Source organism: Mustela putorius, unplaced genomic scaffold (genome assembly GCF_011764305.1).
Source record: "Mustela putorius furo isolate JIRA1106 unplaced genomic scaffold, ASM1176430v1.1 tig00000145_pilon_pilon_pilon, whole genome shotgun sequence".
NCBI classification, from domain to species: domain Eukaryota; kingdom Metazoa; phylum Chordata; class Mammalia; order Carnivora; family Mustelidae; genus Mustela; species Mustela putorius.
In genome coordinates this window covers 15,823,793-15,850,810 of record NW_025421294.1, presented here as the reverse complement: position 1 = coordinate 15,850,810, position 27,018 = coordinate 15,823,793, and the positions used below count along the sequence as shown (strand labels likewise).

At 36.0% G+C, this 27,018-nt stretch overlaps 1 protein-coding gene across 6 annotated transcripts in view; it reads left to right on the top strand.

The window, feature by feature from the left end:
* Positions 1–27,018, top strand: part of TCERG1 (transcription elongation regulator 1) — a 62,553-nt gene that overhangs the window by 24,513 nt on the left and 11,022 nt on the right. For 4 of the 6 annotated variants that reach the window (XR_006605334.1, XM_013052338.2, XM_013052337.2 and 1 more), the window contains 8 exons: positions 6,775–6,935; positions 8,582–8,638; positions 9,009–9,075; positions 10,156–10,206; positions 11,584–11,719; positions 12,534–12,623; positions 21,475–21,593; positions 25,922–26,072. Coding sequence is in view for 5 of the 6 variants with exons in the window: in XM_013052338.2 (XP_012907792.2) it covers positions 6,775–6,935; positions 8,582–8,638; positions 9,009–9,075; positions 10,156–10,206; positions 11,584–11,719; positions 12,534–12,623; positions 21,475–21,593; positions 25,922–26,072 (832 nt within the window). In the remaining variant the exon portion in view is untranslated. The remainder of the gene's footprint in view (positions 1–6,774; positions 6,936–8,581; positions 8,639–9,008; positions 9,076–10,155; positions 10,207–11,583; positions 11,720–12,533; positions 12,624–21,474; positions 21,594–25,921; positions 26,073–27,018) is intronic. The other 2 variants (XM_004744695.3, XM_004744694.3) reach the window with 1 other exon arrangement.

Sequence of the window (27,018 nt, the reverse complement as noted above, 5' to 3'; positions counted from 1 at the left end):
CGTTACTTTTATGTTCAGAGTATGTCACTCCAGGCTGACTATAGTCAAATTACTGTGTTTTAAAGGCATTTAGAGTAAGTCTTCTGTATATTTTATTCCACCAACTTGATACATAGCCTCATTTTAAAAAATAATTAAGCAAAATATTTACCTGGATCCAAAATCGAAGTTATAGAAAGAGCCTATTTAAAGAATTTGTTCCTAGGTTGTGGTTCCTGAATTTGACTATTGTACATGAAAAGCTGATAACCACCTCCAAACCCCACTAGTCTGAAGCTTCATGGACCCTCATCAGTTTTCAGATTTGAGCCTGTCCCCAGATGAGTGGAATTTTCTTTTGGAATTTGTTTAATTATTGCTTCTCTTTATCTGTTTGTTTTTTCCTTTTCTGGAACATTTGTTACTTGCATGTCAAATCTCTCTCTCTTTTTTTTTTTATTGCCCTCCAAACCTCTTTTTCTGTATACTCTATAGCTGTAGTTTTTGTGTCCTGCTTTCAGTTATTTTTTCATTGATCTGATATTATTAGAAAAGAATAATGTGAATCCATAAAAACATATAATATGAAAGAATTATTTGGAGGAAAAAATTAATTCCACTTGTCCCAAGCCTCGTTAATGAAAGTTTGGTTACATATGCCTTCTGGACCCTTTGTTTTGTGTACATGTGTACAGAGTTGTACATGTGGTCTGCATGCATCTTAGAGTGTCTTAAAAACTGCATTCCTCAGTGGTTTTTACTAAAAATGTCTCAAGAAATTTTGCTGTTTTTGTACATATAAATCTGTTTGTGATGGATAGCATAGTTTTCTGTAAATGCATAGTTTTTCTATAAATGGATGAGATGAGGTTGTCTACCTCTGCCCCGCATTAACAGAAACTGCTGTTTAGGACATCCTTGTACATATTTCTTTGTGAATATGTGCAAGTATTTCTGTTGGATTGATTCAAGTGAATCAATTCAATGAGGTGATACTGTTATTTAATATTTCAGTAGCTACTGGTAGGTTGACCTCAGAAAGGTTTTGACAGGGGTGCTGAACTATGCCAGTTAATATTCCAAGCAGTGGCTTCAGAGTACCAGTTTTCTCTCCCTCTTACCAGTGTGGCATAGTCTATTTAAATCTTTGGTAACCTGTTGAGAAAAAGGTTCCTGTTAAATGTTTTCAGAATGCTGGTATAATTTGATATTTCATGTTCATTGGGACTGTGGATTCTTCCCTTCACAGTTTTCCTCATCTTTTTTATGGTTTTGTCTTTCTCTTAATGATAGGAGAAACTTTATTTTTTTTTTTAAGATTTTTTTTAATTCATTTGAGAGGGAGATAGAGAGCTTAGGGTGGTGGGGAGAGGCAGAAAGAGGGAGAAGGATGAGCAGACTCCTCTTGAGTGTGGAGCCTCTTGGAGGGCTTGATGCCACAACCCTGATGAGCTGAGGTTAGACGCTTAACCTACCAAGCCACCCAGGTGCCCCAGAAGACTTTTATGCATACTATTAACAATACCCTTTGATTTTTACATACATTACACTTTCGCCCTACCTATTCATTTTTGTTTTGATGTCTTGTCATAACATAAATTTTGTATTTTTATGGGATCAAATGTATTGATCTTTCACTTATATCTTCTAGATTTAGGTATTTCTTAGGGGCTGTCCCCCACCCCCCATGCAACTATATGTTCCTAGTGCTTTTACAGTCCATCTGAATACATATAAGATAACTGCTTGTTTAAATTATTTTCCAAGTTCTGGTCAGTGAAAAATGTATTGTCAGTAGAACTTTAATTCTTCATTTTTTTTCTAAAATGGGTGAATGCAAACTTTAAGCAAAACAAATTACTTAGAAGGCACCTGGCTGGCTCATTTGGTGGAGCATATGACTTTAGATCTCGGGATTATAAGTCTCTACACCAAACAGCCCCATGTTTGGTGTAGAGATTACTTAGAAAAAAGAAGAAAGAAGACCCAACAAATTTCTTAGTTAAGCGGGCTATGCCACTTCATTTGGATAATCAGATTTTTATTCTTTCTTCATATCTTCAAATTTCTTTTTTTTTTTTTTTAGATTTTATTTATTTATTTGAGAGAGAGACAGTGAGAGCATGAGAGGGGAGAAGGTCAGAGGGAGAAGCAGACTCCCCTTGGAGCTGGGAGTCCGATGTGGGACTCGATCCTGAGACTTGATCCAGGATCAAGACCTGAGCCGAAGGCAGTTGCTTAACCAACTGAGCCACCCAGGCACCCCAACTTTCTTGAAGTAACTGTTTCTTTACAGTTAAGAAGCTAAATGCAAAACATGAAGCTTCATATTTTCTGTACCAATATTGGGATTTTTATTTTCCTGGCATATCACAACATTTGTTTGACTCTTTAAAGAGAGATCAAAATTAGAAGCATTTTTTATTCCTTAGATCAAAAACTTTAGTTTCTGGTCCAAGAGAGCTTTTAATGTTTTGACAAAAGTTTTTAAAGATTATGGACTGGGATGCCTGCTGGCTTAGCCGGTTAAGCGTCTGCCTTCAGTTTAGGTTATGATCCTGGGATCTTGGGATTGAGTCTTATATTGGGCTCCCAGCTCAGCAGGGAGCCTGCTTCTCCCTCTGCTTGTGCTCTCTCTGACAAATAAATAAAATCTTCAAAAAAAATAAAGGTTATGGACTAATTATATTTTTCCCATTGCTTACTGAGATTGCATCCTACAGCTTTAGCTTGCAGTTAGTTTTATGGTGTCTTGCAGCGTGCCCAGTGAGAGTTGCTTGTATTTGCTGTGCTTTCTTTGCATGTACTCTGTATTGGGTTTTAACTTAGGAAAAGTGATCTTTCAAGTTTTGCTCACTTTCGCATATACAGAGAGTGGCACAGGACCACTAATTAATTAGTTCTTGTGTTTCTGTAGGTTTTGTTTTTGTTTCCAAAGGTTTTTGCTCCAGTATATTATTATGAAAAAGTTGAAACCTGTAGAAACATTGGAAGAATGTTTCTAGAACTGTGAGCGCCATATATTGACTTAGCGTCTACAAGTAACATTTTATTCTATTTGCATTATTATTTATCATCTCTCAGTACATTATTTTTTTAAAAGGTTAAAAGTTGCAGATATTAATTAGTACACTTCATCCCTAAACATTTTATCATGAGTACATGCATATTATTAGCACAGGGCAATTTTTTTTTTTTAAATTTTATTTATTTATTAGAGCTTGGGAGAGGGCGAGCAGAGGGAATGGGACAAGCAGTATCTGCTTAGCATGGAGCCCGATGTAGGGCTCAATCCATGATTCATGAAATCATGAGACTGAACTGAAATCAGGAGTGAGATGCTCAGTGCACTGAGCCATCTAGGTGCCCCAGCACAGGGCAGTTTTTTGGTACAAGAATTCTTTGTCCGTGATTTTTGTTTTCTGAAATATTCTGACAGTGTCTCACTCCATATTTATTGTTAGTACTGATGAAGTACATTAGCACACTTTGGTGTTTTGAAGCCAGCATGAATTAGTAAAATAGCATCTCTATCTTAATAGTTACTGCTGTCAATAATTAAATAGTGTTTAGAAACTAGCATAGAAAATTAAGGGTTTTTTTTCCCCCACATAAAGTTAAACATCTATCAAGGTGGCTTAAGTATCCCAGGATTGTTCCTTTTTTAGATTTTTATAAGATTTTATTTTTAGTTTCTACTAGAAATAAACCTCACAATGCCAAGATCAAGAGTCACATGCTCTTCTGACTGAGCCAACCCTGTGCCCTCTCAGGATTATTCTGATGGAATGTGGTATATAACATGTTTCCCCCCACATCTGCTTTTATTTATTTATGTTTTTAAAGATTTACTTGTTTGAGAATGAGAGAGAGTGCATATGCATGAACATGAGCACGAGCAACAGCGGGGTGGGAGAGGGAGATTCCCAAGCAGACTCTGTGCTGAGCACAGAGCTGGACATGGGGCTTGATCTCAACATCCTGAGATCAAGATCTGAGCTGAAACCAAGAGTTGGACACTTAACTGATTGTGCCACCCAGGGCCCCCATACTTCGTTTTAAAATTAAATGTAAGGAGAGGTGAAAAGTAGAAGTGTTTTGTTTTTCTTAGGATCACTGAGCCTTGTTTTTTGTTGGATTCCATGACAAATGCCTCTAGTCCCATTTCCACAAACGATTTGGATTTAGTAGTACATTATACATTTTCTCACTTTTTAAAAAAGATTTTCTTTTTTTTTTTTTTAAGATTTTATTTATTTATTTGACATAGAGAGATCACAAGTAGGCAGAGAGGCAGGCAGAGAGAGAGAGAGAGGGGAGGAAGCAGACTCCCTGCTGAGCGGAGAGCCCGATGCGGGACTTGATCCCAGGACCCTGAGATCATGACCTGAGCCGAAGGCAGCGGCTTAATCCACTGAGCCACCCAGGCGCCCTAGGGGTTTTTTTTTTTGTTTTTTTTTTTTAATTTTTTTAATTTTTTTTTTTTTTAAAAGCTTTTTTTAATTTATTTATTCATGAGAGAATGAGTGAGAGAGAGCATGAGAGAGGAGAAGGTCAGAGGGGGAAGCAGACTCCCCAAAGAGCCGGGAGCCCGATGCAGGACTCGATCCTGGAAGTCCGGGATCATGACCTGAGCCGAAGGCAGTCGCTCAACCAACTGAGCCACCCAGGCGCCCCGTTTTTTTTTTTTTTTTTTTTTTTTTTAAGATTTTATTTAAAGATTTTTTTTTTCAAGTAATATCTGCAACCAGCGTGGGGCTCAAACTTAGAAACCCGAGATCAAGAGTTGCATGCTTTTCTGATTGAGTCAGCCAGGAGGCCCCATTTTCTTATTTGTGTGTGTGTGTGTGTGTGTGTTACTTAAATAAACTTGAAGTACGAGGAGCTGAAATATTTAAAGTTCATTTCCACAATCAAAATAAATATCTCCAATAACCCTGAAAGTTTTCTTGTGTTCCATTGTTATCCCTCCCTCTTCTAATCCCATCCCTACGGAGCCTTCTGCTTTTATTTAAGATTACTTTGTATTTTCTAGAATGTTATGTCAGGAATCATATATACTTTTTTTGTCTAGCTGTTTCTTAAAAATCCAACAAGTGTGTTGAGATGATTCACATCCCATACAGTTCACTCATTAGAATTGTACAACTTCATGACTTTTGTATTCACAGAGTTGTGTAGCCATTACCGTATTCGATTTTAGAACATTTCATTCCCATCCACCCTCCCCACCCCTCCAATCCCCGGACGTAACGGATGTTGTTTTACTTTGTTCTTGCCTCTATGGTTTCTGGTAAGAAACCCATGGTCCAATGTTTTCCTGTTTGTAGTGTGACATATTTTAGAAACTAGCATAGAAAATTTAGGATAGGTTTTTTCCCCAAATAAAGTTAAACATCTACATAAGTGACATTTATGTAAGGCATTTTGCTGTAGTCCCTTAGGTTTCCTGAAAGCCTATTGATTCTTTTTTCCTCTCTTTATTCTTTAGGTGGGATAATTACTGATGTACTTAGTAGTTCGCTGATCATTCCGTCATCTCTGTTCTGTTCTTGAGCCAGTCCAAAGAATTACTTTCAGTTTATTTTTTTTCCTAATGTTTTAATTTTAATGTATGATATTGTTTCATGTGTACAGTACAGTGATACAGCACTTCATACGTTACCAGTGTTCATGACAAGTGTCCTTAATCCCGATCCCCCTACCCACTTCCCCTCTGGTAACCATCAGTTTGCTCTCTCTAGTTAAGAGTCTGTTTCTTGGCTTGTCTCTTTTTTTTCCTTTGCTTCAGTTGTGTGTTTTTCATCTCTAAAATTTGTGGTTTTGTTTTTTTACAATTTCTGTTTCTCTAATGAGAACAGTGTTTTCATTTGTTTCAAGTTTTCTTTCCTTCATCTCATGAACTCTAGTTATAATTGTTGCTTTAAAGTCTTTGATTATCTCAACAATAGAGGTTTTGTCTGTTATTTTCAACATCTAGATCAACTTGGCTTGGCAGCTGTTGATGAACTTATAATTATCTGGTCACAAGTACCTGGTTTCTATTGGGAGTTTTCACTGGCTGTACTGCCACTGCCGTGCTACTGTGTGACTGGGGGCCCTTAGGGTAGAGGTGTGAGGGAGGAAAAATGGGAAATTTATACCCTCACAGTTGCTGCTGTAAATATTGACTTTCTTCCGTACTTACATTTATTTTTTAAAAACTGTACACAGTCCTTAACATTCTTGTTTTTTCTATTTTGTTTGAATTTCTTGTAATGAACAGGAACAGTGAGCTCTAGTGGGCTCTGGTGTCATAGTGCAATCAGTATTTCTTATTTTTATACCAGATATAATAAGATATTAAAGACTTCATAGCAGGTTGCATTTGAGTATGTAAAATTCTGATTTGGTAAGAAATACTAAGAAGTATTACATAATAGGTATGGTGCTGTGGTCTGTTCTTTAGTTTTAGAACTGTTTAATAGCATTCTTATTTGTTTCCATTGAATTCATCCTTTGTGATAGGTTAAAATGTAACACTCTGATTGAACCAACTACACCAAGTTCTTGAGCACTCTAACCACTGATTATGAATTTGCTTTTCTTGGTTTTCTCAGTTAAAATGTTGAACTGCTGTTCCAACCTTAGCCACTCAGCTCTCTCCTCTAGAAATTATATTCGGCTCTGTAACTATTAAGTACCAAGGTGTCCTCACCACCCCTCCACCTCTCCTTTAGGCAGAATGACAGTAAAAGACTTACTTATCAAATATGTTCCATAACAGAAGAAACTGATATTTGAATCAATTCGTAGGTGTGTCGTTTGGACTGGTGATGAGCGGGTCTTCTTTTATAATCCTACCACCCGTCTTTCTATGTGGGACCGACCTGATGATCTGATTGGAAGGGCAGATGTTGACAAAATTATTCAGGAGCCTCCTCATAAAAAAGGAATGGAAGAAGTGAAGAAACTAAGTAAGTTTTAAATTAGGAATTTATCCTCTAATTTTGTCATTCTTTTAATACTTTTACAGAAAATATGAGGCCATTTAGGAAAACTTGCTGTTTCTAAGGAATATAAGAAATTTGAGAATGGGAAATAGACCACTATCCTAGTTTGAGTTTGCTAGTAGAGATATTAAAAATTAGAGAGTGTGAATAATTAGTTTTTTGTAAAATATTTATATGTATTTTTTTTAACTCATTGTCCTTATCAAGATTTTTGTCCAAGTTATGTTGGTTCTGCTTCAGGTTTTCTCTGTGCTTACTAATAATATTAAAACACTCTTCAGTGAGCCTCTTAACACTTTTTATAACTAGTAATAAATTTTTTGAAATAATCAGAACTCTACAGAGTATTTTAAAATATTGTTTACTACTTTTGTAAAAGAAAGTTTTATAAAATTATAAAAGCTTACTCTTAAATATTTATTTATGTTAGAAACAGTGTGTGCAGTGTGTGGGGGGTGATGGTGGGAGGGGCAAAGAGAGAGAGAGAGGAATCCTAAGCAATCTCCCCAATGAGCGCAGAGCCCAACACAGGGCTCTATCGCATGACTTGAACTGAAATCAAGAATTGAATGCTTAACTGACTATGCCACCTAGTCGCCCCCAAAGCTTACTCTTTTCAAGTAAATGAAATTTAGGGAATAAAAGCCTTAATCCTGACAGTATAGTGACAAACCTGTATAGTGACAAACCTTATTAAGAGATTATCTTTTTTAAGGTACCTTGCGTTAAGATAGCATTTTAGTAGATATAATGAACATAGATATTTTTACATAATTTTTATTGCATATTTTATATTGGTAATTTGCCCTCATGTTCACATGATTATGTTTTTATAGACTCCCTTATGTGCTGTAGAAGCATGAATGAATCACCTGATTCTTCCAATGAAATCAATCCAAATATATGTCATTTATAAGAATTGAGAAACCTTTATAGGTTGTGTATATATATATATATATATATATATATATATATATATATGGTGCTACACTTTTTACTTGCAAATCATTTCCAAATCATTGAAACTTTGCCTGCTAGTGGTAAAGTTAATAGGTACCACTTTTCCCCTTTAGCAATGTCTGTTTTATAGCTGTAATACTGATGATACTTTATAATCCTAGTGTTGAATTATGCCAAGGAGATACAAGATTTGCTTTTGTTTTTATGACTCTTTTCAAATATTCAGTACAGTTATTTGATAAATGCATGCATGTCTTGAATAAACATTTCAAAGTGATTTAGAAATTTAAAGGGAAGATTAATTTAGGAAGTATAGAATTATTTAATGTTTTATAAAGGTGAGAGGATTATGGGATGGGTATTTTATGTAAACTAACTTTTTTTTAAAAGATTTTATTTATTTATTTGACAGAGATCACAAGTAAGCAGAGAGGCAGGCAGAGAGAGAGTGGGGGAAGCAGGTTCCCCACTGAGCAGAGAGCCTGACATGGGGCTCAATCCCAGGACCCTGAGATCATGACCCGAGCTGAAGGCAGAGGCTTAACCCACTGAGCCATCCAGGCGCCCCTAAACAGTAACTTTTTAAAAGAGAATATTGTGTAATATGTGCATGTAACTATTCATAATAATGTTTGATATGTTTTTGCCAGGACATCCAACTCCCACAATGCTGTCCATCCAAAAATGGCAGTTTTCTATGAGTGCAAGTGAGTAAACTATGGATTCTAACTACTGGGTTTTTTTGTTTTGTTTTGTTTTGTTTTGAAGATTTTATTTTTTATTTGGGGGAGAGAGAGACAGGACAGAAATAGCATGAGTGGGAAGGAGAGGGAGAAGCAGGCTCCCTGCTGACAGGGAGACCATTGTGGGGTTCCATCCCAGGACTCTGGGATGGTGACCTGAGCTGAAGGCAGACACTTAACTGACTCAGCCACCCAGGTGCTCCTGTAGCTACTTTTTAATACTATTAAAGCAAGTGTTCTGGTAGTGGCTAGAAGAGGGATTCAGACTTAAATGTTTTAATTCTTACTTGATGAATTTTATTCTGACAAGTTTTAATTAAATTTGATCTTATAGTTAAAGAAGAACAAGAATTAATGGAAGAACTTAATGAAGATGAACCTGTTAAGGCCAAAAAACGGAAGTAAGTAATAATTATAGTTCATGTAATTCAGGTAGATAATACCTTTTTTAAAAGTTGATTAGATCCCAGTCAGTTTGTGATTGGGACAGGTAATGTGTATGTTAGGAGACAGAAGTCATGATTGCTCTCTAAAGCCTGGTATTAGAAAGCTTTGCTTTAGAATGAAGACATGGTGTCCCCTCTATTGCTAGATGTGCAGAATACATGATTACTTAAATTATGTATTATAAAGCCAAGTAACATTTTGGGAATTAGATGATAAATTATTTTCAGACATTCATTAAGCCTGAATTTTATTACAAATTTCCTACTCTATGTAGACCCCAACGGATACCATTCTAGAAATTTCATAAATACACACAGACTTCTCTTTTTATGTACTTGTCACTTAGCTAGTTCTTGAGTCTGTGTCTTAACTACCTGGTGAAGAGGGAACCTGTGAGCTTAGAAAATGCTTTGGGAGAAAGAGATTGCCATAAGCAGGAGCATTAGGTTGGCCAGTGCTTTGCAGTTGGGTAAAATATGAATGTTTCTAATTGTGGGGGATGGAAGGCTGGGGTAAGGGCTATCTGTGTCTGGGTGGGGGAGGAATGGGACCATTATTTAGCAGCAAAAAAGGAAAGTTTGAAGACATTATTAGGAAATGGATGAACCATAGTCCTTATCTAAAAAGGACAGATTGAATGCAGCCACGTTATGGCAAAGAAATCATTAAGACAACCCCCCCGGAAGGGTGGTTCTTTTTAAAAAAATTGTTAGGAGCATCGTTAAAGATGTTAAGATATTAAAGAGAGTCACTCATAATCAACCAAAGTAACATAGCTGTTTTCATTTTTGCAGTTGACTTTTTTAGTTCTTGACCAAATATGTAGATATTTTTCTTAGTTGTAATCAACCGATTTTGTGTTTCTTTAAAAAAAATGTAGAATAAGACATTTGTTTTCTTAATTATAAATGACTGTATTCATTCTGTTTATATAACCATAATTTTGGATGTTCCTACAATGTTAAACTTTTAGGTTGTTTTTAATTGTTTGTTCTTATAGACAACTCTGTAAGGTTTTTAACTGCTTTTATCAGGAGAATGTCAAAGAAGTCCTTTATGTGGATTGCCCGAGCTTCTCTATTTAGGTACAAAGTTAAAAGCCTATTTTTCCTGGCTTAGTTTTTCTTTATTTCTTTTATTGAGATAGATAGTAATAGTTTGTATTGTGACATTTCCATTTAGTGTAATTCTATAAAGGTTATTTGTTTTCATTAGTTATATTTCTTGGATGTCTTTTAACTATTTAAATAGTTCTTAAGTAAATTATTATAAGAGGGTATATTGTTTGGCAAATTACTTTTACCTGTTTGTTTTGTGCATATCTTAGGTCACAGACTATCTCGCTAAGTTCCTGCAGGTCACGGACTGTGTCTTCTATTTCTTTTGATTTATTCCCTAAGTTGCTAATTACCTCTCACTTAACATGTATTTGTGGGTTAGCCTTAGTTCCATTTAACTCTCCGGGGCTACCTTCACTTCCCTGTATAGCATGCTTTTGAAATTGTTGATGTTTTGTTTTCCTGATTCCCTTAAGTTTGTTTAGGCAATATGAACCAATTTTATTTTTATATCTAGCAGATCTTATTTAAGAAGGAAGATCTGCTAAAATATACCCGAATATTACTAACTTACTTACTGTTATGGATTATTCACATGAACTGGCCTTCTTCGTAGTGCAGATGTTTGAGAGGTGACTCGATTTCATGTTTACAGTCTCACTTGAGTGAGAGCAACAGCAGCAGGGTTGTCCTTAGCCCTGAGGTGCATTTTTGGAGGAGAAAGAAGTAGTTTAGTCATTGGTGAACAGTTCTAATTCCATCTAACTACTCCTGGGCCTATGTTGCTCTCTGGGACCTGTCCTTCAACTTAAATCTCAACTTACCACCCAGAAAGTGAGTAAAAAAGATGTCAGGTAGGTAAGGTATATATCTCACATATCCACTTGGCCAAGTTTACAGATATTTTCAAGATAAATATTTGAGATTACTAAGACTTATACCAATTTTTATTAGAGTAAGAAATATTTTATGCAAAAAAATCAAAAAATATTTTATGCATCTATAATATAAAACATTTTGGAAAATACTATTTTTCCTGTATCATTTCAAAAACTAAAAATTATATTTTGTGCTGTTTGTTTCTAACCACATAGAATTTTACTGAAATGTTTGTTTTTTGTTTTTGTTTTTGAAAGTAAGGTAGTTCATTCTGTGTATCAGGGAGAGAGACAGCACAACAATATAGCCATTGTAACATCATTAGAAGCTCATTGTAACTTTATTATTATCATTACAATGAAAGTTGCTTATCCCTTAGAGTTCATTTGAAACCCTCAATATAATTTTTTTGCCAAAAATATGCTGCTCAGTAGTGAGTCTTGAATATTCCATTGTTGTAAAGATTTTAGTAAGATTCCTTATTAATATTTTGCCAGTTGATGCCTTATATTTTATTTTTTATAGGAGAGACGATAATAAAGACATTGATTCAGAGAAAGAAGCTGCGATGGAAGCTGAAATTAAAGCTGCCCGAGAAAGGGCCATTGTCCCTCTGGAGGCCCGAATGAAGCAGTTCAAGGACATGCTGCTAGAGAGAGGGGTCAGAAAACAATCTTTGGGGGAGATATTTCTGTTTTGTATAAGTAATATAAATATGTCTTGCTAAAAGGTCAAATCTAAGGTTAGTGCTCATGTTGTGGGGGGGGATAAGGGAAGCTGTCAAATGACTGTACTTTCTCAAACAGCCTTTTTCTTGGCTCATCCTATCATGTTTGAACTAAATGCCATTTTATTGTCCTTTTAAATACAAATAACATTTAACATTTATTGGGTCATTACATTTTGGTGAGTAATATGAGTATTAACAGAGTATTAACATTACAGAATGGCGGACTACGTGGGATAGGTAAGGTATATATGATTCTTTAATACTTCCAGAATGGTTTTGGTTAAAGGAGAACTGCTACTTTATGATAATATTAATAAAGTTAATTGAGAGGGTGTTTCAGCCTTTTGGTTATATTCACATATTCATTTGAATAAGTATAGTTGTTCAATTTAAAATCACAACTTTGTTCACAAGATTGGAGCAAGCATAGGAAATCAAAATGCAAATCTTCAAGGCTTTTTCTGATGTACTGATTTTTAAAATGTCACACAGTAGTGGTTATTTTAATGACTAATTAAGTGTGTGTTACTTCTGTATAGTATAGAAATGTTCAGAGCCAATTAGTGTGGAAATTTGCTGTTGCTAGCCTCCCACTGCTTGTCATTTATTAGTGATGGAAACTTCAGTACGGTTTTTATTATGTCTCCTTTTTAAGCAGATGTCCTGTAGATTTCAAGGAAAATTATATGACCTTTATGTTTTTAGAGCCAACTTAATTATGAGGCAATACATTTTTATTTTAAAGGTGTCTGCTTTTTCAACATGGGAGAAGGAGTTGCACAAGATAGTTTTTGATCCTCGGTACTTACTTCTCAATCCTAAAGAGAGAAAACAGGTAAAAGGAAAATAACATTATTTAAGAAGTGTATATCCCTTAGCAGCATTATTTTTAAAATGTAAGGAATAAAATACCATCCTTTTTTCCCCCTGTAACAAAGTGCGCTTTTTTTTTTTAAGATTTTATTTATTTATTTGACAGAGATCACAAGTAGGCAGAGAGGCAGGCAGAGAGAGAGAGGAGGAGGAAGCAGGCTCCCTGCTGAGCAGAAGCCCGATGTGGGGGGCTCGATCCCAGGACCTTGGGATCATGACCTGAGCCGAAGGCAGAGGCTTTAACCCACTGAGCCACCCAGGCACCCTCAGAGTGCTTTAAAAACATAGTCTTAAATCTTAGAACACTGTTATCATCTATACGGACATTTCTGCCTCAGAAATAGACTTGGTTAGTTTTGCCTTTATTGTAGACGTCACTGTTGCTTCATGCGCATTTTCTCTTTATGTCTCATATACACTGAGGTTATATCTAAAATTTTCAATGCATTTCATTGTGCTCATTAATTTACTTTTTCCTGGGCAAATGATGTAGATTTAGAGTAGAAAAGAAAAGTACCAAAGAATTGAAAGGAAAAAGAAACACCTACAATCGTTCCCAACAGATGGGATCAGGATTGGGTACTGGTGTTATAACTTTCCTGTTAGTGCCAATATATGTTTGAATGTGTGTGTGTATTGTAGGTAGACAACACTCAAAAGACATGTTTATGTTTCATTTGCACATCCTACATTTAAGTGGCATCTTTTAAATTTTTTTTCTTATACACTAAAAGAATTGATGGACACTTGAGAGTCTCTGCTGAACTAGAGTTAACATGGATTAGAGTTGCCTGTTTATTGGGTTTCCGTTGATTCCCATGATGACGCAGTGATACATATCTCACAATGATTGCTTCTTCCTCTAAAGCATTGCACACTTGCAACTTACATAGTTTCTGAATTACCTGGACCACCCTGACACTGATCTCTTTAGAATGGTGAGTATGTTGAACCACTTGCTATAGGGCCATCGAGCTACAGGATTTCATTTGGTAGTCTGTCCTTTATACTGACAATTTAGCAGTTGGAATAATTCTCTACACTGTTTGTGCCATTATGCATGTAGGTCTCGTCATAAACTTAAGAAGAGAGGACATTTAACAGTGTGCCAGACATGTATTTTAGTATGTGTAATAGAAAAGCATGACTTTCAGATATATTTGCATCTGCATTTCAAGCATAGTAGGGTTTTTTGTTTTTGTTTTAAACTGTGTGATGGTCTCATTCTCACATGGGTTGATGGCTCTATCAAAAATTACAAATCAGCCTTGATTCTTTACTTCTCCCCATTGCACATTTCAAGTCTGTCTGTAAAATCTACCTCTAAAAGCTTGTAAATATAACTTCTTAGTCACCATTTCCCCCACTGCCACTGTATTTCAAGGCACTGTGACCATTTCTCAGCACCTGTGTAGCCTCTGACTGATCTCTTTGCTTCCTTCCATTATTACTTTTTCTGTAGTCAGGTTTTTTTTCCACCTAGCAGCCACACTAATTTTAAAGTTTAACTAACAGATTAAGGCATTGTTACTATTCCTTTGCTTAAAAAATGTCCAGTGCTTCCCATTTTATTTAGGATAAAATTGAAATTCTTTATCGCAGCTTGTAAGATTCTGCTTACACTCTTTTACTACATACTTCTTGAAGCTATTTTCTTAGATCCATTCATTCTGGCCACACTTCCTTTGTTACTCCTTGAACAAGTTAGGCACTTTCTGATACTTTCTCTTTTCTCTACCTGGAATGTTTTTCTCTCAGATATCTGTATATGCTCTATCATTTTATTCAGGTGCATGTGCAAGTGCCTTTGGATCATTGTATCTCTTTGCCTTCTTTCCTTTATAGCACTCCTAGCTCTGATTATCTAAAATTAGCTTATATTCTGTCTCCTACTGTAGAATATAAATTCTGAGTGCTGGAACTTTGTTTTGTTCATTGCTATATGTGTAATGCCTGGAACAGTGCTTAACCTGCATATCTCTGGAGGTTTACTTAAAAATTTTTTTTGACTTTCTCTTCATTATGAGTGTTACAGTTTTTTACTGAGTTAAATTACAAGTATATATTGAGAGCTAAAATTCTGTCCAAATTTAGGAGGCATTTTGTAAGGTGATGCTGTTACCTCCTGTTAAGAGTAATAGTTAAAAAGAGGAAAACTGTCAAGCATTATTTTATTTAAATAAAAACTGTACTTAATTTGAGTAGAATTCTTAACTGGAGTGTAAGAAATGAAAGGATAAGCTGACATTTGGCATTAATCCATGTACTTTTTCAGTACTTAGTTTTATTTTTTGCATAAGAATATAAAATCAAGGAGAAATCAATTAAGTGCTAGTTACATATGTGCACTTTGTAACTTTATTTCTGAAATTTGTGTTTTGATTTTTTTTTTTTTAAGATTTTATTTATTTATTTGACAGACCGAGATCACAAGCAGGCAGAGAGGCAGGCAGAGAGAGGGGAGGAAGCAGGCTCCCCGCCAAGCAGAGAGCCTGATGCGGGGCTCAATCCCAGGACCCTGAGATCATGACCTGAGCCGAAAGCAGAGGCTTAACCCACTGAGCCACCCAGGCACCACTGTGTTTTGATTTTTAAAAAACTAAGAATTTCATTGATCGTCTCGTAATCCAAAAGTACATCTCCTTTCACTTCTGTCCTTTTCTAGTTATCTGTAGTTTTATGTATATCTTACCTCATTATAAAATACGTATTTTATATAATTGTAACCATAGGTTTTAACTTGAAATTTTCCTTATATAATTTTTTTTTTTTATAAAAGATCACTTAAGGAGTCAAATATTTTTGTTATATTTGTTTTTTGTTTTGACAAGTTTTAAAGTGAATAACATTTTTCCACAGAATCAGACCATGTCCATGCAGGATTTTAGGCTCTAATGTAGAGACTAGTTATGCTAACACTTTAAAATTATCTGTTACCTTATTTCAAAAATAAACATTTTATTGTATATGTGGTATTGAGAGCTTTTTAAGATTGATAATGTTATAATATGGTAAGGCATTATTACCAGGATAGTTACTGACTATCAACTGGCCGTCTTGGCCACTGTTTACTGAATCAGTATCAAATTATAAATTGAATTAAATTGAAGTGAGAATCAAATATTGGAGATCTTTTGAAAAGGAAAAACCATTCCTCTACAGATTGAATACTTGGACATCAAAAATGTGTGGGTATTTTTCCACATTGGTGAGTTCTCTGACAGTAGCTGGCTGACCTACCATTAAATTGAATTCTGACATTGGAGTCAGGATCCAATCCCACAAATTAAGGGCTCAGTCCCGCAAGATCTGCCCTCTCCTCGAATGCCAGTCACCAGGAGTAGGTTCCCACGTTCTGCACCCTTTTGTTGAGTTTGGCTACAAATCAAGGATTCCCATAGTAACCTCTTCAGGTTTAATAATTTGCTATAGTGGCTAAAGAACTCTGGAAAACACTTATGTTTAGTGGTTTATAAGAAAGGATATGATAAAGGATACAGTTGAACAGCAGATGATGTAGGTAGGGTGAGATCTGGAAGGGTCCTAGGTTTTGGAGCTTCTCTCCCTCAGAGTTGGGAGTGTGCCATTTTCCTGGGACATGGAAGTGTTCACCAAGCTAATAGCTCTCTGAATTCCTTTGGTTACCATTTTTATGGAGGCAGCATGACATAGGCTGATTGACCTAAGTCATTGATCATTGGCGATTAGACTCAGTTGCAGCCCTTGAAAATTCCAAAGCTCTAATGACATGGTTGGTTCCACTGGTGATTCTCTGCCATCCTGTGGTTATCTGAAAGCTTTCCAGAAATCACTTCACTCATGCTAGTTTAGGTATAGGTGAAAGGGCCTTGTTACGAATAACAAAATCGTTCTTTTCACCTTTATCTATATCAAAGCTACAAGGCAAGAGCCAGGTACAACAGTAGGGGGTCTCTGTCGCTCTTATCATTTAGGAAATTATAAGGGTTTTAGGAACTCGGGCCAAGAGCCAGGATGAAGACCAAATACATTTTTTTTTTCATTTTTTAAAAAATTCCAGTTAGTTAACATACGGTGTAATGTTAGTTTCTGGTGCACAATCTAGTGATTCAGCACTTCTTACAGTATCAGGTGCTTATTCCAACAAGTGCTTTCCTTAAGCTCCCCTCCTCCCCTGCCCCCTTGTAGTCAGCTTGTTCTCTGTAGTTAAGAGTCCGTTTCTTGGTTTGTCTCTCATTCTTTCTTCCCTTGGCTCATTTGTTTTGTTTCTTAAATTCCTCGTATGAGTAAAATCATACGGTATTTGCCTTTCTCTTAACTGCCTTATTTTGCTTAGCATAATACTCCACTCCCATCTGTGTTGTTATAAATGGTAATATTTCATTCTTTATCAAATACATATATATAGAGTTTCTTACAATATTACACTCATACTTTTCACAAATTTATATTTGAAGAAAAATACACATACGGAAAAGTCTGAAAATCCTGTTTCACAAAGTACATAAAACAGTTAGGCAAGACAGCTAAATCCTAGAGGTTTGTGTAGTATAGTGCTTGTAGCTAGTAGTATGGTATTGGATGCTTAACATTTTGCTAACATAAGATAAATCTTACGTTAAGTTTCTTAATATCACATTCAAAATAAGAATAAATTAAAAGGGCTGGAGGAATGTTTTGGAGGTGATAGATATGTTTTTGGCATAGACTGTGGTGGTTTCCTAGATGTATATTTATCTCCAAACTTACCAAGTTATATACATTAAATGTGTATAGTTTTTTTGAATGTCTATCATACTTCAATAAAGTGGTGTAAAAAATGCAAAGAAATGGACTATAACCACCACCAAGAAGCTGCTTTGGCTTAGACAGTATAGCCCTTTAATTTGGATGGTTTTGATTATGCCTATAAAATTCAACTAGGAGTTGTTTTTAAAAAGTTATTAACTTTCATGGTGTTAATTACAACATTTTGTTCACAAGTTGATGTTGTAGGAAATTAAGCGCTTAAAATAGGAACATAAAGCTCAAGTGTATTGAGGCATGACACAAATAATTAGGAGATACTTGGAAGCATAACAGAATTCCTAATTTTCTTTGAGAAGTTAATCTCAGCTCGTGATTCCTAACCTTGGTGTAGGATATCCCAGAGGAGGGGATGTGAACTCTTCTTGAGCTTCTGGAAAGAAAGTTAACATAAATTCACTTGGGTTTTATTTCTGATTTACCACTTTTACAAATAAGAAAGTATATACCAAGGGGGTACGTGGGTGGCTCACTTGATTGGGGCCCTCCCCTCATCGTCTCAGTGGGAAGTCCACTTCCCCTCCTCCCCTCCCTTCCTGGTGCACTCTCTCTGAAATGGGTAAATTAAAAAAAAAAAAAAAGAGAGAGAGAGAAAGTATGTTCCAAGGAAGGAGAAAGGGGCCCTCTTTGCCATTTCTGTCACCATGCATATGCTTTCAGGATTTATTGCAGTGCTATATTTAGAGGGTACTGAAAATGACCTACATGTGCAGCAAGAGACTGGTGAGATAATTGTAGGTATTTTTATACAGCTATTAAAGATTAGTAGATATATATGGCCTGACCTGGAAAGAAGTTTGTTTGTTTTTTTTTTTTTTTTTAAAGATTATTTATTTGGCAAACAGAGATCACAAGTAGGCAGAGAGGCAGGCAGAGAGAGAGGGGAAAGGGAAGCAGGCTCCCAGGACCCCGGGATCATGACCTTAGTCGAAGGCAGAGGCTTTAACCCACTGGGCCACCCAGGCACCCCTGGAAAGAAGTATTTTAAAGAAAATTTTTTTGTTTAACTTTCTCTGAAGATGTGCATGCACACATTTAAAGAGTGAAATAGTTCTATAAGATTACACTATGAAAAATAGTAGACTGCTGCCCCAGTTTTATCTTTCTGAAGACATTTCTTCCGGAGCCTTCTGACTTGATTCATTCTGGACTGGTAAACCCTCTATACCTGATATATTGCTGTCATTTTTTAAGGATGATCATCCTGGGATTTACCTCATTTTTCTTTTTGGTGGTTGGGGGTAGTTTATGAATGGGGGTTCCACCTGTTTGCTCCATCATTAAGTCTTTTCTTTCTTTCTTGGTTTACTCCCTTTTGACACATTTAACTCCTATAATAGCTTTTTGGGGAGAACATGCATCGGAAATAAATTTCTGAAGCCTGGCATGTTTGAAATCACCTTTGTTGTATGTCCTTAATTTGGAATTGTTTGACGGGTTAATATACTTGAAATTGGAAATCTTTTTCAGGATTTTGAAGATGTTGCCCTCTTTCTCGTTTTCATTGTTGTTTTTGAAGCCATATTTACTTGTTCCTTTCTTTATGGACGTGTTTATTTTTCCTTCGTGGGCATGTAGAGTCTTTGTCTTAGTGTACAGAGTTCTGAAATCTCGTGGTGATTATGTGCCTTGGTGGGAGGGGTCCATTGTGCTGGGTCCTTGGTGGCCCTTCTAGTATGTGAACTTGTATCTTTGAATTCTGGGAGATTTTCTTCTGTTGCTTTTTTGATTTGTTTCCACCTGTTTATTTTTTCTTTATGGGACAGAGTATTTGCCCTTGTGGCCTTGTCCTTAAAGTTTCTTTTCTCTTTTCTATTTCTGCCTTTTTAAAAACAAAAAACCAAAAAACATTTTGGGTGACTTTCTTGTCTTTGTAGTCTGATCTTTTAATTTTTTCATTTCTTCTGTCATCCTTTAATTTCTAGGATTTCATTTTTCTTTTTCTTGTTTTATGGTTGTAGTATCTTAATTTTATGACATTGTTTAAACTTTTTTTCTTTTAAGTTTTCATATTCCTGCATAGTTTCTATTTTGGTTTCTTTTTCATGCTGGAGAGTTTCTTTAGATGTCTTTAAAGAGACGCTGACTTCTCATGATTAAGAATGAAGGACTAAAATGCTCTCTAGGCACTCTGAGCATCTAAGTGGGCTCCCACGACTTGCCTTTACTGTAAAGCCTTGCTTCTCAATCAGGGGCAGTTTTGCCCCAGGAGACACATTTGGTTGTCGCAACTGAGGGGGTGCTACTGGTATCTGGAGGCCGTGGATGCTGCTAAACATTATCTGGCTCAAGTGCCATAAGTATGGAGGTTGAAAAGCCCTGTTGTAGGGTCACTAAAGCAGGTTTTTTGAGGATCTCCTGGTGGAGGTAATTTTTAGGCTGTTCACATTCTTGATACGGTCCTTTAGTGTCCTGATGAGGGGACACAGTCCTTTCTGCTTTTGTCCTGGGAGAACTGTGTCTTACAGTTTGGTATGTAACTGGTTAATTCGCTGTTTTCTCTGACTGGTATGCCTCATTTCTAATTCATGTTGTGTTTCCCTCCCTCTCTTCCCAACCCAGGCAGATATCCTGCTTTCCTAAGAGGCAAGAATCAGCAGAGTTTTAATATAAAGGGTCGGATAATAAATATTACAGCTTTGGGGACCATCTGGTCTCTGTCACTATAGTATAATATGCAGCTCTAGTGTAGGAGGACCCATAGACGAGTGGTATGACTCTTGCAGATAAAGCTTTAGTTATGGACCCTAAAATTTGGATTTCATTTAATTGTCCTGTGTCCTGAAATGTCATGAAATTTTCTAGTATGTTTTTTCCTAACTATTTAAAAATGTTAAAACTTTTTTGGGCTGTGCAAAAACAGGCAGCAGGCCAGATTTGGCCAGCAGATTGTGAATTGCCGTCCCTTATTCTGGAGACTTAATCACTTGCCTTTAACTGAGGTTTAGGAGTGGCAGTCCCCTGCGGTATGTGAACTTGGCAAGGGGGAATCTACTGATGGACTCATTCTTTTTTTTTTTTTTTTTTTTTTAAAGATTTTATTTATTTATTTGTCAGAGAGAGAGCGAGCGAGAGCGAGCATAGGCAGACAGAGTGGAAGGCAGAGTCAGAGGGAGAAGCAGGCTCCCCGCCGAGCAAGGAGCCCGATGTGGGACTCGATCCCAGGACGCTGGGATCATGACCTGAGCCGAAGGCAGCTGCTTAACCAACTGAGCCACCCGGGTGTCCCTGATGGACTCATTCTTAAACAACCTTATTGTAGCTATACTCTACCCTCACTTCTTTGGATATCTAGTGCTGTCACTTGTGGAGCTGTTTGAGTATTCTCTAATAAGAAAAAAGGAATTGGTTTCTTTGTTTTCTTGACTGCTGAGTTAGGGTCTACTTTATCATGCCTGCCAAGTCCTTGAGTACTTACCCACTTTTCACCATTGTGAGTTGCTTTTTCTCTTTTTTCCCTTTGGCATGTTCTTGTTGGTTCGTGATTTAAAAACAACAACAACAACAACAAACCTTTATTGGCATCTTATTGGCACTTGAAGAGAAGAGGAAATAGGTGTGCATGTTCAGTCTATTAAGTTGTCTGTACATTATTAAGTGGGAAAATATTCTAGGATAGATGTAAAGCATTACATTTTGTTGAAAATAGTTATGCCTTAAAGAGAGCCACAGAAATAAATTTAAATTCTCTGTTCCAAAAGCTTGATGTTTTTAACTAGAGAGATTTGGAAGGACTGTAATTTCTTTTATACATTTTATATTGCCTGAAATTTTTTTAGTGAAAATGTATTTAATTTGTAATCAGGGAAAATGAAAGTTATAGGGGCTTTTGGTCTGGAAATTGAAACAGATGGCTTCTGGGATTTGCTGTGGATAATTTGCTTATAATTGAGATACCTGTATTTTATTTTTCTATTATATTTTGGACAAAGGTATTGACTTAGTATTTTCTTATAGATTCCGTAGCTTGGTAATTAAATTATTTATATGAAAGACTAACTTGTCAAATTGGTTTATTTTTGTGATAGGTATTTGATCAGTATGTAAAGACGAGGGCAGAAGAAGAACGCAGGGAAAAGAAAAACAAAATAATGCAAGCCAAGGAAGATTTCAAAAAAATGATGGAAGAAGCAAAATTTAATCCCAGGTATATGGTTCATTACTGTAATATTTCAAAATATTTATGTGCTTTCTCCTAAGACCAGCTAAGAGAATAGGTATCTTTCGGATAATTGGATTGTTTGGTTAGCGGTGTCCACATTTCTTGTCTTCATTCTTAATATATTTACTTTAGAGGAATCTCTTGTGCCCTTGAAAGGTATTGGATTTCAGGAAGGGTACCTTGTTTTAAAAGCTTCCCTGTGGGAATAAATTTCCTTCTCTAGAAACTGGTAAATGATTAAAAAAACAAAACAAAACTGTCTCCATCTTAAAGTTTTATACATAATGACTTGCAGTGCAGGAACATTATTTTGCTTGAAGTGGTGAAGGACCTGTCTGTCTAGATTATGTTTTTTTCTGACATTTTCAGTTGATCTTAATGGGTATTGAGTATGCATAAAAGGCTGAAGAAGATGAGATATTTTAAACTTATGTGACTAGTGTCACAACAATAATGGCATCATCTCGTGGATATTTTATGTGCACTTAAAGATACATGTACACACTTAAATGCATGATTAATGTACTCATCTCATACCTATTTTGCAGAGAAGGAGAGTAAGACAGAGTAAATTAGGTAACTTACCCAAGTGAATTTGGGATTTCAATTAGATTCTGGTGTTAACACAGAATAGTCTAGGCAAGGGAGAATTACTTTCTTATTTATAGCAGTGGTGTTATTATGCTGCTGTGAGCACCTCATATCATGGAGAATTTCCAAAACTATGGAATAGAATCACGGAGCGTCTGGGTTAAATGGTAGTTTTTATAAAAATTCATCTTGTTTAAACAGTACTTTTGTCATTGGAGATAAGAGTGATTTTGTTTGAGAAAGTATTTGGTGTTACGATTTTGTATTTGAAGTATGAAGAGAAACCTGTGGCATTAATATAATAGCATTTCAGACAATAAAGCTAATAGAGTATTTGTGGCTATGAAGAATGTAATATTTGTTAGGGGGTAATTGAGTTTCAGACTCTCCAAGGGGTCTTGGGCCTTTCCGTTTGGTTAATCAGAAGGGTGAGTTCTTGGGTCAAGTGCTTGGTGACTGGGTTATAAAAGACATTTTGGGAGGCTGTTGAGGAAATTTGAACATGGTTTGTTATTACGTATTAGAGAATTTACAGTTTTGGGGGGATATTGTTGTTGTGGAGGAAAAAGGGTTTACTCTGAAGGAGATATGTGCTGAAATATTTATAGATGATATGTCTCATGATGTCTGCATGTCTGCAGCTTGTATTCAAGTGATTCAGCAAAATGTATTTATTAAAACCATTATGAATCTGGCGATAACTGAGACTCTGAAGAGATTTCCATTTTCTGGATTTGACAAAGTCAAAATCCTGTTGGTGTTCTTTTGGGGCTGGTAGAATTGTTAGAGTGATCTCTACATTGCAGGTTACTTCAAAAAAAATAAAGCCATGAGGCACATAACTAGAAGTATTGGCACTGGGGACATTGTGCTGTATTGTTATATTAATACATTAAACACTAGCATAGAGGTAAGGACCAGTTTTAGGGAGTGGCAGAAAATGAAGAGGAAAAACTTGAAATGGAGAAGGTAGTGTCCATTAACTTAAGTTTACTTTGTAATGGAAGAAGATGTAGTAGAGTTTGTAGATAAAAAGCCCCAGAGTTCATTCTGAGGAAAGAGTGACAGAATGGGGAGAATTACCTTAGTGCCCATTCCCAGTCTTTTTTCTATTTTGATGGAAATCTTAAGGCATTCCTCCTAGGGTCAACTCCTGGTCACTCTACTCTTACTGGTCTCCTACTAGTATCATCCACTCTCAACTCTCCCTGAGAAAAAAGGGCAACATGTCTGTTACCAAGCAGTGCTTTTGGGAGTTAAGAGATGAGTCATATAAAAATCTATCTGAATCTATTGTTAAAACTTCATCTTATCTTTTCTGGTGAAAAATAATTATTATTTTCCCTACTTTATTAGAAGTAAAAGAAATACCTGTAGAGTAATTCTCACTTTCATAAGTTGATTTTTACATTAAAAAAAGTTTATTCTTTAATCATAGTAATTGCTCTTCTTTCTTAAAATTATAATGCAAGGTGCTTAATCATGAAAAGAAGAAAACATTTGGTGGACTACATGTGATCCCTTTTCTGGGACATGTAATTTTTACTTTAAAATTTTATTGAAGTTACATGTCCATTATTCAGACCAGGTTGGCAATAGATCCTATTGTTGAAATGTTGTATTAATGAAATTAGGTATTCTGAGTAACAATAGTTGAATGTAAAAGATTTTTAGAATCTAGGTTTGGTTGCCAAAGCATAAAGTAAAAATAGCAAACGTTAGCTGTGAGTGGTACTCCTAGTTTTCATTTGATGTTTTAAATTGTAAATTCTGAAGTTAACCAGTTTTTTCATTATTAATGAAAGTTGTAGTAGAACCTTTAAAACCTGAGAAGATGTGTTTTATATGTGAGTTGAAATAGATAGTTCTTAAAAGGAGAAAGTAAGATTTTTCCTCTCTTAAAAACATGTTAAATGTAGGAGAATTTTATAAGCAAATTATTATTATGTAAGGTGAAAGCTTCAGATATTGAGGTATATGCAAACATGAGGAAATTTTTTTTTTTCTATGCTGAGCCTCATTAGCCCTCATAGGCCTCATCTTTTTATATAGCCTGTTTGGCAGCTCTTTGTTCTTTTTTTTTTTTTTTTTTTTTTTTAAGATTTTATTTATTTATTTGACAGACAGAGCTCACACGTAGGCAGAGGCAGGCAGAGAAAGTGGAGGAAGCAGGCTCCACGTGGAGCAGAGAGCCCAATGTGGGGCTCGATCCCAGGACCCTGGGATCATGACCTGAGCCGAAGGCAGAGGCTCAACCCGCTGAGCCACCCAGGCGCCCCAGCTCTGTGTTCTTTTTGTATCTCTGTACATTGATGTTTTCATTAAATCTGGAAAATTTTTGATCAGCATTTTTTCCACTCTGATTCATTCTTTTCTCTTTTGGAATTCTAATTACACCTGTTTTAAAGTGTTTGGTATTATCTCACATGTCCCTGAGACTATTCTCCTCCTCCCCCTAAATTTTTTTCTGTGTTCTCTTTTGAGCAGATAACTGTTACTGCTCTAACTTGGAGTCACTGGATCTTTATTCTTTGTCTCATCTTTTGTTAATAAGCCCATCCATTGAATTTTTCCTTTCAGTTAGCTTTAGGTTCTTTTTTTCTATTTTCTTTATCTTTGCTGAAACTCCCTTTTTTTGTTCATTCATTAAGACCCTGTTTTTAGTTCCTTGAACCTAATTTTCTTTAATCCTTTCAGTATAGTATAATAATTTTAAAGGATTTGTCTTTGCATAGAATAATATCTGGGCATTTTGGGTTTAATTTCTGTTGATTAAAATTTTTTTTTGGTATGGATTATGCATTTGTATGTTTAGTGTTTTCTGATTTAATGTTGGAAATTCTGGGGTTTTGTTTTCATAGGCAGTTCACTTTATTACAGGCTGATATGTTAATTTAGTTTTGATTTAAGGCTTTCTTAATGTGGCTCTCAGGAAGTGGAGGTGTTTTTCAGCAGTCCAGCTTTGCCTCCCTTGTGCATCTTTTGTGGACTTTATTGTCTTAATGCTGTTCTTTTTTCTTCTGTCAGTTTCTAAGGTATTTTTTGCTCTTAACTATGTAGTGCTTTACTGGGGGCGGGCGCGGTCTTGCCCTACTCTTGTGGTCCAGTCTTGGCTGTACACTGGTGGGGAATTGCTTTTTGGTATACTTATGGGGTACCCTCTTCCTATAGCTTTTTCCTCTGCTATTTTAGCACCCAAACTCTGATCTTCATGCTTCTGGCTATTGAGACCACTGTACTCTGGAGTAGTTTCTTGGAAAATTGTTCTGAGGCAGAGGGTAGTGGGGCTTTCCTCAGTCTTTGTACTCTACCTGTTGTCCACTGTTTTGCAATCAGTTGCTTCATATATTTTATCCTATTCAATAGTTGTTTCTGGAAGGAGAGCTAATTCCGTAAAGTTACTCCTCCATGGCTAGAAGCAAGACTGAGCCTCTTCTTAGTGTGGAAATAGATTAGCTCTGAAGTCTCTTGAAGCACATATTTTGCTCTCTGATGTGTTACCCCCAGTGTCACTGCTGATAATATATAAGTGTTAACCACATTTTTACCCTTTAGCCCTTTTTTTACTCCTGTCTGTAGCTCATTATTCCCTATTTGGGCAGATATTGGAGCTCAATGACTCTTTGGTACATACTCTTGTGGAAAAATGGTATCTTCTGCTATACCTTTCTACAAGCAGAAATAGCTCTACCAAAGTTAGCACACTTGCCATTTTGTTACAGAGCTACTTTTAGTGAATTTGCAGCCAAGCATGCTAAAGATTCAAGATTCAAAGCGATTGAAAAGATGAAAGATCGAGAAGCCTTGTTTAATGAATTTGTGGCAGCTGCAAGAAAGAAAGAGAAAGAAGATTCGAAGACCAGAGGTGAGAAGGTAAGATGGTTTTAGTTCTGGTGGTATGATTGATGGGAGTGGTGTGAATAGGAGAGGACTAATGTGGGGCTGTGTTGCTAATCTTGTTCATGGGCATAAATTACAGGAATCACATTTACTTTTTAGCTTTAAAGGTAAGTTTTATAGTTATTTTTTTTGTGTGTGTGAATTGTCTCTTTACTTCCCTGATCTTTATTTTTAAAAAGATTTTATTTATTTATTTGAGAGAGATAGCTAGAGAGGGGAAGAGGGAGAAGCAGGCCCCCCACTGAGCAGGGAGCCCCATGTGGGGCTCGATCCCAGGTATTGGGATCATGACCTCAGCCAAGGCAGACACTTAACCAAGTGAGCCACTCAGGTGCCCCATGATGTATATTTTACTAACTTCACTAAACTACCTAGATTTGCTTTATATTTTATTTTGCTTTTACATTTTATTAATACTGAGATGCCCAGTAAACCCAGGACTGACTGTTAGGTCTGTTTATTCTGTTTATTTAAGATTTCAAGGTTCTTAATAAGTAGTAACCTTTACATTTCAAAAAGCTTTTTTATCTTTTTTGCCTTCTACAAGATAGCATTTTAGTGACTTTCTAATCTTTTAGCAAGCATATCTTACATATAAATTATTGCTTATCAGAAATAAAGGTCAGCTATTAAAGATTAATGAATTCCAAATGTCATTTAATAGCAGTGTCAGGAATGGAGAGGAGCCCACCACCGGAGAAGCAGACTGGTGGAGATGGCACCAGTGGTGTGTGAACCATCAAAACATGCAGCCACTCTCCTTAGTGTCCCTGTGTGCTTTTTGAATGGAGAAAAAGAACCTCTGAAGCCTAATCATTTTTGACATTTAAAGTGGCCTGTTATTCCAGAAAGTTAAAACATCACAGATTTTGTTAAGAAATTTTATTAGAGAAGTAATACCTCTCTTACTGAGAAAAAG